Raw genomic sequence first — 14,044 nt, forward strand, 5'->3', positions numbered from 1 at the left:
TTTTTTTTATGAGAAATAAAGATAAACACAGGATCCAGTCCAATATTGTCCTCATTGATCACTGACAAATTACAAGTCTGCCCCTCGAACCCAAAGCCCCTGGGTGGGGGCTACCTAGGTTTTCTAAGGCTGCTGGGAGGTCTGAGCGAACGTGGGCGTCCAGTCTCCCCTCGGTGGCCGGGGCCCAGCAGGAGGGAGGGTCTGGGTGGCGGGAGCACTTCCCACAGGGCTGCGCAGGTGGCGCGAGGTGGGATGAAGCAGATTAGCTGGTGGCAGGGGAGGTGCCCGCAGCCGCAGGCCCCCAGAGCAGCGCTGCTGGAGGCAAAGGCACCATGCCGCTGCAGGACGACACCCTCCGAGAGGTGTGGGCCTCAGACAGGTCGGAAGCCCCGAGAGCCCCACCTGAACCCCGGGGCCCAGGTGCAAGGGCGGACGGGGCGGGCAAGGGACGGGTGCCAGTCTGATTCCTTTGCTGCCCTCAGCGGGCATGAGGAGGAGGGCCCGAGCCCCCAGGTGCAGCGGCGCTCCAAGCAGGTATGTCACCCCCAGGAAGGGGGACAGAGGGATGCCCACGGCTGTCAACCAAGCAGGTCGGGCGGCGGGCGGCGGGGCAGGTCGCCCTCCGCAGCGTCGCGGGTCTCAAGGCTGGAGTTTTTGTGGCGGGAGAGAAAAGGGCGTTTAAGGGTCGGGGGTGCCCGGGGGAGGGCAGGGGTCGTGGGCCCTGAAAGTGGCCGTGATGCATGGGAGGCGAGCCCTCCTCACCCCAAGGGGCTGCGGCTCCCCTCGGGATAATCCGCGGTTATTTCTGGCGGCTCAAGGGATTAGAGGGCGATGGCAGCCCTGGAGCCCCCCTTCCTTCCTCGCCTCCTCTTGACCCCCACTGCACAGCGATCCGCCCCGGGACCCAAGTTAAGGAAGAAGAAGCCCGAGCCCCCCGAGTCCCCCGAGTCAGCCAAGCCGCGGAGACCTGCAGGTGGGCGGGGCCGAGCGGCGCTGGGGCGGGCGGGGGACCCGGGACCCGGAGGTGAGCGGCGGCGGGGAGGGAACCCGGCGCCTCGGTCCTGACCCCACCCCGCCTCGGCCCAGCGGGGCGCAGGCGGAGGCCGCGGGAGGAGCCCGCCCCGGAGCCCACCGTCTACGCCAAGTTCCTCAGGGACCCCGAGGCCAAGAAGCGCGACCCCCGGGAAACCTTCCTGGTAGCCCGGACCCCAAAGGCCGAGGACGGTGAGAGGACTGGAGGGAAGGGCCGGTGAGGGAGGGGCTGGGCTGGAGCTACCCCCAAAACAAGTGGAAACAGCCTCGTTCTCCGGCCTTGACTTTGAGCCAGTGATGTGCTAAGCACCGACCTCAGGAGGTTGATTCTCTTGTTCTTTTTCCCATTTTCCGTAGAGGTTAAGAATTTTGCCTTAAGGGACAGCTAGGAGCCAGAAGGTAGCCCCGATGGCACTGACTGGGGTTCAGAAAGAGTGGGGACAGGACAAGGAGAAGAGGAGGGCCCAGTGAGAAGAAAGCGAAAAAGGGGACATGGGAAGACACAGGGAGGGCGGAAGGAGAGGAGGGGAAGGGAGTCAGGAAGGGCTTGCAGAGAGGGTGTTTCCCAAAATAGTATCCTGCAGCCAAAGCCCACCCTCCTGCGACCTATAGACGGGGGATTTGGAGGTCCTTCTCATTCATCCAGGAAGGTACCAGTTCCCCTATTGTCCCTGGTGCCCACTCACCCCTTCCCAGCAATCTGGACTCCCCAGATAAGGGGGCCCGCCCTAGCCCCCATTATAAAGAGGTTTTATCTACAGAGGAGGAAGAGGAAGATGAAGAGGAAGACCAGGAGGAGGAGGAGGAAGAGAAGAAGCAAAAGACCCCTCTGCCTGCTAAGAACCCCCCTAAGAAGGCTTCTGCAGACAGGAAGGAAAGGAGGGCCAAGGCCCAGGGCCCAAAGGGTGAGTACTGAGTCCTCAGGGCAGAGACAAGCAAAGGTGGCCCTGACCCGAGGGCCGGTGTCCCGGATAGGGAGACTCAAACCTTCGAGGGGACTAGCACCTTGACGGGAGGGTTTCTTCCAGGGATTTCTTCCCCAGCCGTCCTTAAGGACATAGATCAATATGTGCTCCCCACACACACACCCTTAGCTGCCCCCCTGCCCAGGATACTCAGTGAGTCCAAGGTGGGCAGAGGATTTGTTTTCTTTGAGACTTTTTGTTTTCTTAAGTCAAAGTGAATGAGTGCTTATTAAAGTATCAGTGTGATGACAGTAAGAAGAAATCAATGAATAAATGCTGTCATGGCTTCCTGGCCTGGGTGCCTTGGCCTATAGGTGCCTGGAGTCCACATGTGTGCAGGCATTTAGAACCTGAGCCTCTGGGGAGAACCAGAGGACTAGGGCACTGGCCTAAGCCAGTTTCCTGGAGGAGAAGGTGGGACAGTAGGAATCAGGGGCTCAGGTAGAAGGCCTGGTGTGTGCGTGTAGGTGCACACACACTTATCCATTTGGTAACTGCTGGTTAGGTTCCTAGTTTTTATGCTTTTTTGGACTGGAGGTGGGGGACACAAGACAAACAGAAGGCTGCAGGCCCTGTCAGGCCTTCAGGAACTGGAGGAATATGAGGAAAGTTCTTCCGCCCCATTAGGCAACTTATTTTCCTAGCCCCCATCTTCCATTTCCAGGGGACCTTGGAAGCCCTGATGCCCCTCGGAAACCTCTTCGCATTAAGAAGGAAGCCGGGGAGGGGACCAGGACCAGAAAGACAAAGAAGAAAGGTGAGCCTGCCCAAGGAGGTGCAGAGGATTCCAATGTGGTGGGGGTTGTGACCCTTGTGTGCTCAATGTGCAGGGTCTGCAGAGGCTGACAAGGACCCCTCAGAGAGTCCAACCAGAGTGAGGAAGAAGACCCCAGTAGCCATGTTTCTAGTTGGGGGAGATGGCCCAGCTGAGAAGGCTTTGAAGAAGAAAGGTGGGTAGCAGTGGCCTCTTGTGCATGACAGCCCGGAGGTGGGGAGCTGGTAATATTTACATCATGTGGTACAGCGCAAGGGGAGGAGTGTGGGTTTGAGAGTTAGGAAAATTTAGGGGCCATCTTGATCCCTGATGTTGAGCTGTGTGGTCCCAGGCAGGTGTCTCAGACTTTCTGGGGCTCTGGTAATAACATGGGTGGACCTGCTTGTTGTGGGGAGGGTCCAAGTGAGCCCTGGGTGTTGGAAGTCCTTGGACAACCAGGGTAAGGAGTTCACAATCATTTCCCTCCGTGTCCAGGCCTGCCCAAAGGCCCAGAAGAGGGGAAGGAGGAAGAAGAGGAGGAGCCCAAGAACAGCAACCAGAAGGGCAAAGCCAAAGGAAAAGGCAAGAAGGTTAGAGCCAGAGAGGAAGGGCCAAGGTGCCTTCAGGGAGGGGTGGCAGTCCTGGACTCAGGGGGGTGGGTCAGAGTGCAGGGCCTTGTGGGTTGGGGTCTTGGGGTCACTTGGGGTTAGAATCTTATCCCCCACCTCGGGACAGGATACAAGGACAAAGGGCAGCAGGATTTTTTTTTTTTTATATTTTTTAGTTGTCAATGGATTTTTAAATTATATTTATTTATATGTGGTGCTGAGGATCGAACCCAGGACCTCACACATGCCAGGCAAGTAAGTGCTCTACCACTGAGCCACAACTCCAGCCCCAGCAGCAGGTTTATAAGAACTGGGGAGGCATTTGTGGGGTCACGAGGCTAGGACTGGTCACCCAAAAGCCTTATGTCATCTGGTGTCTGAGGCCTCCCCTCTGCAGAGTAGCCAACACACAGAGATGTCTCCATAGCTTCCTCATGAAGAGACACATTTTTCGGTACCAGGAAGGTGGGGCACACAGGCAGAGGGACACATCTGTACACACATGGAGTGGCTGATGGTCACCTGGCTGTACCAGTTGTTAAAATATTTCCACATATTGCTCTGAGTTCCCAACCCAGGACCTCCCAGCATCTAATCAATTCAGCAACTAAAGAGTTAACGCCTGGTTATCCTGGGCCACAGGGATTGTCCTCCAGATTTACCAGGATTGGGCTTTCTCCATAGACAGAACAGGTTGTTAGATATTTTGGATGTTGCCCCTGCCCACAAACAGAACTTAGGTACCAATGCACTTCAGCTGGAATAAAGAGGAAAGGGAGGTTTTAAAAAAAAAAGTGATGAAAGATGAAGATCTTTGAGAAACTGGTTCACATGCACGGAGAGCGCGCTGCACGGGCAGGGCCCTGCTCTCAGCGTTGAGGGTTTATTAGTTTGTACAGGAGTGGTCAGGTCTTGTGAGACTGATTCACATTCACCAAGATCTCCAGGTGCTGATGAATAAACTGAAAGGCCAATCAGTTATCTCCCGGGGGGGGGGGGGGGTGGATATAATTGCAGCACAACCTTCAATACAGTAGGCCCCTGAAATTCACAGCTGTGGAAGTATTGAATAAGTTCTGGCTTCCTCCATATCACATTCCAAACATAGTTTTGTGTTTCCCAGTTTCTTCTGGAGCAGGCTGAAATGGAGACTAGAAGATCCTTTGCCCTCTGGCTAAGGGCCTGCTGCCCCCAGCAGCTCCCTCTCACACAGTGCAAATCTGCCCTCAGTAGAAATGGCCCGCCACAGCACACCAGGGTTTCCAAGTGGGTCACACATAGCATTTAATCCTCAAGTGCACACACCATGCTGGTAGTCCATTTTCTCCCCAGTGTTCCATAAAGTTGGGCTTAGAATCTTTGCTCCCCTTCCCATGAGGGATAGAACATGAGGACAAAGGGCACCAAGATCTGTGAGAACAGAAGTGACCATTGTGGGGCCACCTGGCCACCCTACAACCTTATGTAACCAAATTGTTACTGGGAGTTTCTCAAAGAGCAAAGTGAGCATATTCCTGCACTTGTGTATCAGCTAGGTATTGCTATGTAACAAATTGCCCCAAAACTTAGTATCTTCAATACAACAAATATTTATTTTCTTACACAATTTCTGGATGTTAGAAATCTGGGATGGGGTTAGCAGGGCAGTTCTGGCACAGGGTCTCATATGAGCTTAAATTCAAGGTGTCAGCAGGGGCTGTGGTCATCTGATAGCTGGCTTGGGAGTGGACAGTGTACTTCCACAATGGTTCACTTCCATGGTGTGTTGGCTGGAGGCCTCTGTTCCTCTCTACCTGGAGCTCTCTCCAGAGCTGCCAGGGTGTTTTCATGACATGGCAGCCAACATGAGCCAACAAAGAGAGCCCAACAAAGAAAACCAGGCAGAAGCCTAAATATATGACCCAGCTTGCAAGTGACTCACCCTCACTTCTACCATATTCTTTTGGTCACAAAGACCAACACTGACACTCTGTGGGAGGAGACCAGAGAAGAACGTAAATACTGAGGCAGGAATCACAGGAGCCATCTGGGAGGTGGTGACAACATCCATTGAATATCTACTCTATGCTACTAATAACAGTGGCAGCTAACCCCTGGACAGTGTCGCCTGCAAACCAAGGACACAGCGGTGCTTCCCCTCAGCCTCAGTTCACCCTTCAGATGCAGAGTCCTCTCGAGGGAAGATCTTTCTAAAGTCTCTGATAACTAGCCTTGGTGGTGCGCACCTGTAATCCCAGCTATTCAGGAGGCTGAGGGCAGGAGGATTGCAAGTTCAAGGCCAGCCTTAGCAATTTAGCAAGACCCTGCCTCAAAAAATAAAAAGGACTGGGGATGTAGCTCAGTGGTGAAGCACCCTGGGGTTTGATCCCCAGTAACAAAACAAACGAAGACCATGGACAGACAGGCTGTGGAGCAAAGCCCACACCACCTCCTGCTGGGTGCACCACCTGGGGAGGCTCTCAGCTTCTCAGCTCCTGTTTCTGTGCAGTGGGGACAGTGTCCCTGTGGATCAGGATGAGGATTCAAAGAGTTGATAGTCAAATGCTGGGGGTGTGACTCAGTGGTACAGCGTTTATGTAGCATGTGCAACGCCCCAGGTTCAATCCCCAGGACCACCAATGAATAAAAACCCAATGATGCATAAAAGAAAAGAAAAGAAAAGAAAAAAGTTATTATTTGGAAGGTGCTTAGAACCTTAGAGTTTATATAGAATACTGGTATATAGTGTTTATACCAGTATTTGTTGAAGACGTAAATTAAGTAAAGGATGGATGTCCCAGGCGGCCATCCTCCCGCCAGCACCAACTTCTGAGATTGAGTCATAATGGTTAAAGCGTAACAGATCCAGCCCGGCACCGTGTAGCTCACGTGCAGTCAGTCCCAGGAATCTGGGAGGCTGAGGATTGCAAGTTCAAAGCCAGTCTCAGCCAACTCAGTGAGGCCCCTATCTCAAAATAAAATTAAAATAAAGGACGGGGAGAGCCCCGCTGGGGATGTGGTTCAGTGGTTAAGCAACCCTGGGTTCAATCCCCAGTGCAAATATATATATATATATATATCAATAAATAAATATCTAACAGATCCTTTTATGGTTTATGAGGGCAATGACTGGAATCTCACCCCACCGTGTGAGGTGGGTCCCCTCAAAACTTGTTACGAGGTCGGTACTTAGACATTTGATGTGAAAAAAAAGGACGCACCGTTAGTGGTGGAACCAGGTTCGAACCCACACCGTCCAGCTCCAGGGGCTGGGCTCTAAGCCACCAGCTAAACCAAAAGCAGTAGAGCGCAGAGCCCCGGCGCCACCTCGCGCGGCGCGCCGGGCTGCAGCGCGACCCTTCTCCCTCACACAGAAAGCGGTGAGTGGTCCCGCCGCGCGTGCCCCAGCCCCGCGACCCGCTGAGCCGGCGCCGGCGCCCTGGGGCTGAACCACCCTCTGCCCACCCAGAAGGAGGAGCGGGCCCCGTCCCCGCCTGTGCAGGTGGACGAGCCGCAGGTCTTCGTGCTGCAGCCCGCGCCCCAGGGCCGCACCGTGCGCTGCCGGCTGACCCGGGACAAGAGGGGCATGGACAAGGGCATGTATCCTTCCTACTTCCTGCACCTGGACGCCGACAAGAAGGTGCGCACCCAGGGGAGTGCGGTCCGAGGGTGGGGCCTCGCCCGGCTCTGTCCTCACTTGGTCCTCTCGCCTGTCATCCTCCCTCCCAGGTGTTCCTCTTGGCTGGCAGGAAACGGAAGCGGAGCAAGACTGCCAACTACCTCATCTCCAGCGACCCTACCAACCTGTCCAGAGGAGGGGAGAATTTCATCGGGAAACTGAGGTGGGTTGGCTTCCTGGGGCTGGGACAGCCAGGTGGGAAGTGGGGGCCATAGCCAGTCATCTCTGTCCCCCTGTGGTCGGCAGAGGCACCGTGGTTCAGGGGGCTTGGGGTGGTCCCCAGGTGATGTTCACACCTCTGGACCCTCACCCGCAGCAGGGCACTGGCTGCAGGAGGGCAGGGACCATGCCTGTCCTGTTAGTGGTTGCGTGTCCAGCCCCTGGCCTGCAGGAGCCACTCAACAAGCGTCCCTGGGTGAATGGAAGCCAAAACAGGTCCTGGGCTGCTCATCTGACCCTGGCCCCAAGTGTGAAGGGGTGGGGCAGGAAGAGAGGCCTCACCTCTTTCCTTTATTCATTTAACAGAAAACTTACATAAGGCCTACACTGCAGTAGGCATGGTCTAAGCAACTTCCAAATATTAACTCATTTCATCCTCTTATCAACAAAATGAGGGAAATATTCATTTATTTATTTATTTTTCGGGTCCTGGGGATTGAACCCAGGGTCACTTTACCACTAAGCCACATCCCCAGCCCTTTTAAAAATTTTTGACACAGGCTCTCCTCCCGCCTCAGTCTCCTGAGTGGCTGGGATTACGGGTGTGCTCCTCTGTACCCATCAAGGAAAATACGGTTGCTAAGCCCGTTTTACAGATGGGCAAGTGAAGCTTGGAGAGGTTAAGTCATTTGTTTAAGGTCACACAGCCAGTGACAGAGCTGGGATTTGAATACTGCTGTGTCTTCCTGCAGATCCAACTTTTGAAAAGACCTCCCCAGAGAGGGAGGCCTGGGGCAGGGGACAGGAATTGCTCAGTTCTAAAACAAGCCACCTTTGCTCTCCAAACTTCAAGGCTGTGAGGAAGGGTCTCAGGGCAGGATGTGAGGAAGGGAAGGGACTCAGGGCAGGAGGTGGATTGCCCTTGGCCTGGCCTCCAGTTCCACTCTGCCTGCAGGTCTAACCTCCTAGGGAACCGCTTCACAGTCTTTGACAATGGGCAGAACCCACAGCGGGGAGGAAGCAGCACTGACCTGGGCAGCCTTCGCCAGGAGCTGGCAGCGGTGATTTATGTGAGGACTCCTCCTGTCCCATGCCAGGCTCCTACTCTTGCATGGGGCCGGCCTAACAGGCACCTTTCTCTCAGGAAACCAATGTGTTGGGCTTCCGAGGTCCCCGGCGCATGACGGTCATCATTCCTGGCATGAATACGGAAAACGAGAGGGTCCCCATCCGTCCCCGAAATGTGAGCCCTGCATCCCCTGGCCCCTGGCCCTAAAAGATCTTATTCTCTATGTGGCCCACTCTAAGGACACAGGGATGAGGGGACCCAACACCCAATCCCCTGAGCACACTCATCAACCTCAGCACAAATTCCTTCTGCAACCTGTGAAGTGAATCTGGGTTCTTTGTAACTGAATTCATTGACAAGACCACAGTGAGTTTTCAAAGTTGTTATCAAATCATCCATTCATATTCACAGAGTTGACAGATAGTGAGTGGCATGTAGCATTCTAGGTGCCTGGAAGGTATCAGTGGACCAAACAAAGAAGTGGCCTGGAAGCTGGGACTGTGGTAGAAGGAAGCAGCCAATAGACAGTAACGGTGATAAATGAGTAGAATGATGGAGTGTGATAGAAAGTGGAGAAAAGGGAGGTGTCCAACAGAAGGGAGATAGCAAGTATGTGTGTTGAGGTTTCAATATCAAATATAGTCACTAAGATGAAATCTGAGCAGTCTGGAAGGTGAGGAAGTGAGTCAGTGTCTGGGGGAGGGCATCTAGAGAAGAGAGCCAGTGCAAAGGCCCTGAGGCACAGAGTACCTGCTTTGAGGAGTGGCTAGAACAGCTAGAGTGACCTGAGGTCAGAGGTGAGGATGAGGGCAGATAGAGCCTACAGGGAGATAGGTGCCTAACTGGTTTTTGCTGAGAGAGGTGGGAAGCCATGGCAGGGTTTTGCCTGAAGCTGAAGCCATGACATGGCATATTTTTTTAAAAATATTATTTAGTTATAGGTGGACACAATACCTTCCTTTTATTTTTATGTGGTACTAAGGATCAAACCCAGGGCCTCACACATGCTAGGCAAGTGCTCTGCCACTGAGCCACAACCCCAGCCTGTACTTGGCATATTTTTAAAAGCAAAGGTTGTTGTTGTGTGTGTGTGGTTGGATGGAGAACTGTCCTGGAAACCGTTAGGTCTGGGCTCCGCTCCCGAGTTCTACTCCTGAGCTCTACAGGTCGGGTGAGTCCAGGATTTCAGAGACAGGTGACTGGCATGTCCCATACTAACAGGATACTGATGTCACTTGACTCATTTACAATGAAAAGTAATACTCCTGTCAGCTGATCACTCCACATCCTTTCCTGCTGCAAAGCCAGGCCGTAATCAGGCCAGGCTGAGCCGTGGGGCACCAGCCATGAAAGGCTATCTTGAGGTTCTCAGCCGAGGGTCCCCCAGCAGCCCCTTCTGTGCCTGGAGTCAACACACACGTCTAGTTTGGGCTTGGCAAGAACCAAACGCGTGGTTCATTCATCCTGCAGTCATTTATTAGACACGTTCTCTGTGCTGGGAACCAGAGATCCAGACTCCACATAGGGGTCACCACTGTGCAGTGAATGATCTGTCTATTTAAAACAACACTGGGCGTGCTGGGAACTTACTGAATCCTCACAACGCGCCATTGTGAAAGAAAATGAGGCACCCTGTTCTGGCAACAGGGTGTCCAGGCCCCTCAAAGGAACGGTAAGAGCAAGAAGCCACGGAAACACAGAGATGAGGTGCTTAAATTTGATGTGGGGTCTGGAAGGCTCCTTGGAGGACTTGATATTGAGTGGACACACTCCAAGTCACGAACCCTATAGGTGACATGGACACTGGGGAAGGACCATCTCATAAGCACTGTGAGTTTCAGAAACTCTCCTCCAGGGACATTCTTTTGGCCACTGTCTACCTGTCCATCTCACCAAGCTCAACTGTGCACTCCTTGAAGGTTCCAGAACATCTGTTTTATCCCTGTAACGGGTGCCAGCCTGTAGCCATCTTCTAGGACCCTCAGGCACTAACGACACATAGCACCTGGGTGCCAAGAGCCCTTTTCCAGTCTCCAGCCCTCTACTTGGGCACCCCCTTGGAATTCCCTCATTCGCATGGATGTGCACCCTGCCCCCAAGGGCCCTGCTGAGGCCAGGCATGCTCTCGAACCCCTTGAATGGACATGGATGGCCAGCCTGCACACCTGCGGCCGGCCCCAGTCAGCCTGAGCTCTCTCGACCAGCTCTAACCATCCTCTCCCTGTCCGCTCTCCCCCACCTCACCCCTGGCTCCCAGGCCAGCGATGGGCTGCTGATACGCTGGCAGAACAAGACCCTGGAGAGTCTCATCGAGCTGCACAACAAGCCACCTGTCTGGAATGAAGACAGTGGCTCTTACACACTCAACTTTCAAGGTCGGGTCACTCAGGCCTCAGTCAAGAACTTCCAGATTATCCATGCTGATGACCGTGAGTATCAGAAGGCCAGGTCAGACTGTTCCCCAGCATCCCTAGAACCAGGACCCTCACTCACCCTCCCCCCACTAGCCTGGCTCCAACCCTCATGCCTGTAGCTGAAGTATCCAGCAGGGTCACCCTCCTCCATGGGCAGTCCCACTGTGCTCCTGGGAACCTCAGATGTTCCACAGAGCTGTCTTGGGGTTCACTGTTCCAGGTTCTCGTTCAAGCATTAACCAGAACTCTGGGGTAGGTTCTGGGACATTCTGGGTAAGACTGTGTTGAAGGGAGGGTTGAGCTGCTGGAGTCTCAAAATCTCCAACAGCCCAAATTCTTTGTGGTCAAAGAGGGTGCTGAGGCTCAGAGAGGGCAGCTCTTTGCCCGCCTCAGCTCTTCCAGGCAATTATACTGGCCCTTAAAATTTATTCCACCAAACTGACAGTGCTTTCTATGTGCCAGCCACTGTTCCTGGGATTTTACAGCTATAGCATCATTAAATTCTTCCAACAAGTCTGTGAGGAAGGTACTATTATTATCCATATTTGGCAGATGAGGAAACTGTGGCACAGAGAAGTTAATAACTTGCCCAAGGTTACCCAGCTAGTAAGAGGTAGACCTGGGATTAGAGCCTTCATAGTCTGTTTCCAGTGCCCATGCTCTTAACCCTCAAGATGGTTGCCTTTTTTGGAGCAGGGAATGCTTACTCTATGTCTTCTCTTAAGTGAGGTCAAAAGACTACACTTAAGGAGTTAGGGTATGCAATTAAGTGAAAATGTTCCTGTTATAAGCCTGGGGGAGAGGTCCCCACTACAGTGAGGAAGTTTAGGACTAGAAGAGTATCTCCCAAAGGACTTGAGGTTCACAGGGTTAGGCCAACACTAAGCAAGCCCCCATCCCCCGCAGTGTGCTAGCCATGTGCCCAGTGTCACCTGTCCCCTGGCCTTGGGACTACTTTCCAGATCACATTTCTGGTGAAGCCTGGTCTGCCACCAGACAAGAGTTTGGGGGTATTTTTAGCAACTTCCTGTCCCTATGGATGCTGGGGGAAGTGTTGAGACTGGGGCTGGGAACAGGGATCAGAAGGGGATAGTGGGCGAGTGAGGCCTCTGGCCAAGGAAGGGAGCCAGTGAAGTGATTCAGCTTGGGGTCTAAGGTGGGGCCTGGGGGCCAGGGATAGGAAAAAGAAATGGGATCTAAAAACAACAGAGAAATTGGGAAGGAAGGGTTCTGGGTGGGGTTGGCTAAGTTTGACAGGGTCCTGATCTACTTGATTAAGTGCCTCCTTCAGCTTGGCTCTGCGCGGCAGCAGATAAGGCAGGGCCCCTGGCCCCGGGGCGGGTGGGGGTGGTTCACAGTGACAGACCCGAGTAAAGTACAGGTGGTGTTGGTTGGGTGAGAGAGGGGGAGATGGGTGGAGATTGGTTGAGGATCGGTGATCCAAAGGGAAAGAGACTTCTCCCTATGTTAAGAGCATTGCCAACAGGATAAGGGTCCAAGGAGGTCTGGAGCCGCCCCCACCCGTCTTGTATCCACAGCCGACTATATCGTGCTGCAATTCGGACGCGTGGCGGAAGACGCCTTCACCCTAGACTACCGGTACCCGCTGTGCGCCCTACAGGCCTTCGCCATTGCCCTCTCCAGTTTCGACGGGAAGCTGGCCTGCGAATGACCCCAGCAGCCCCTCAGGGCTCGCCTGCGTGGGGGAAAGGATTCAGTGGAGGGTGGCGGGGTCCCTCCGTCACAGCCCCCACGGAAGGCTCCTCCCCTATCGGGAGCTGACCTCTCACTGCCTTTCGGTGACCTCGGTCCGCTCCCCAGCCTGGCACAGGCCGAAGCGGGCGGAGCTCAGACGGCGGCTAGGATGGAGATGAAGAACATCTGGAGTTGGAGCCGCACATCTGGTCGCGGAGCTCGCCTGCGCGGCTTCACCCCCTCCTCCCCGCGCCCCAGTCACTTCCTGTCCGGGAGCAGTAGTCAGTGTTGTTTTAACCCCCTCCGGGACCGAGCTAGGGCTCGGAAGAGCTAGGGCGGGTTCGGAGGAGGGGGTAGTGACGGGGAACGGGGGCCAGGTACCCACATCTCCAATAAAGTCGCGTCCCAGGCCAAGCGCAGCGGTGGTTCTTCGGCTCGCGCGGAGAGTCGGGGGCGGGAGGGTCCGCAGCGCGGGAGTGGTCCGGAGGGCGGGCTGTACGCCTCCTACCCGCCCTGCTCCCGCCTCAGCCCTGGGAGCTCCCGCGTCCCCTCCTCCCCGCCGTCGCGGGTCCTACCGAAACTCGGAGGGCGCGCAGTGTCGAGACGCCCCCCCGCGGGGAGCCCCCAGGACCCCGGCCGCGAGGGAGGGCCCTGGCGGTCCGGGAAGAGGGAGAAAGGGAGAAATTCGAGAAACAAGCCACTCGGGGAGAACCAGACAAACCGGGTCCGGGCAGGGCGGGCACAGCCGCCAGGGCGGAGTCGGGTCTGGGGCCCCGGGAGTTGGGGGCGGGTTCTCGGGCGGGAGGGGGCGCCCGTGTCGGCGGCTCAGGACGCGGTGGAGGGGTGGGGAGTCCCCAGGCCCGTGCGCTCCGGCTCCGCCGATCTCCTCGTGACGCGGCACCCAAGGCCCCGGACACCGACGGGAGCCCAGCGTCGGAGGCGGGAGCTCCGCCCTCGGCACCGCCCCAGGCTGGAGCCCCAAATTCCGGCGGGGTACTGGGGAAGGGTGAGGCTGGTGTGCGGTGGGAGGTTGGGAGCGCCGCGCCGCCGGGCGAGGAGCGGGAGGCTCAGGCACCCGAGGCCCGAGCGGCCAGGGGTCCCGCTGGCGCGGGGTGGACAGCGCGAGCGCTGGCGGGCGGCTCCACGCGGGCCCGCCCCTCCCGGCCTGTGCCCGCCCCCTGCGCGCCCCGCCCCCTCCTTCCCGCAGCCCCCACCCCCGCCCGGCTCCTCAACACAAACTTTCCGTCCCGCTCGCTCCCTCCTCCACGCCCGGCGCCTCCCGCTCCGGCCCGGCTCATTCCGTACATTCCGGCTAGCCCCCTCCCCACGACCCCCCTCGCAGCTCCGCGGGCCCGGTGGAGCTGCCCGGCCGGAGCGCCCCCCCGAGCTCAGACCAGGTAAGCCCGGCGGACTTCGGGAGGAGGCCTTGCCTGGGAGAGGTGGTTGGTTGGTTGGTTCTGGATCCGGGGAAACCCTCAAGAGGGGCAGGGTCCCGAGCTATTGTCCAGCCTGAGCCGGAGCCCCGATCTGGGTGCCGGGAAGTTTAGAGGGAAGGGGGAGAAAATCTCTCCGGGAAGCCCCGCCCCCCACCCCCCCGCAACCGGGACGAGTCGGTCCGCGGAGGTAGGGCAGCCGGGAGATTGTCCCCCGTGCCTTCGCCTGTCGGTCGGTACGCGCTTCGGGTGTCCTC

The 14,044-nt window shown here is 56.1% G+C and overlaps 1 protein-coding gene across 1 annotated transcript; it reads left to right on the top strand.

The window, feature by feature from the left end:
- Window positions 1–332: 332 nt before the first annotated feature.
- TULP1 (TUB like protein 1) lies at window positions 333–12,904 on the top strand (the record flags this gene model as incomplete). The annotated part of the gene is made up of 14 exons (XM_079149209.1): window positions 333–379; window positions 483–534; window positions 889–1,024; window positions 1,087–1,224; window positions 1,794–1,937; window positions 2,662–2,754; window positions 2,828–2,947; window positions 3,247–3,341; window positions 6,808–6,978; window positions 7,068–7,180; window positions 8,132–8,246; window positions 8,321–8,419; window positions 10,503–10,674; window positions 12,198–12,904. 14 exons carry the CDS (start codon window positions 333–335, stop codon window positions 12,329–12,331), a joined length of 1,629 nt encoding a protein of 542 aa, XP_079005335.1. The 3' UTR covers window positions 12,332–12,904.
- Between the last annotated feature and the right edge of the window lie 1,140 nt (window positions 12,905–14,044).

This window comes from Sciurus vulgaris (genome assembly GCF_902686455.1).
Source record: "Sciurus vulgaris genome assembly, chromosome: 7".
Classification (NCBI taxonomy): domain Eukaryota; kingdom Metazoa; phylum Chordata; class Mammalia; order Rodentia; family Sciuridae; genus Sciurus; species Sciurus vulgaris.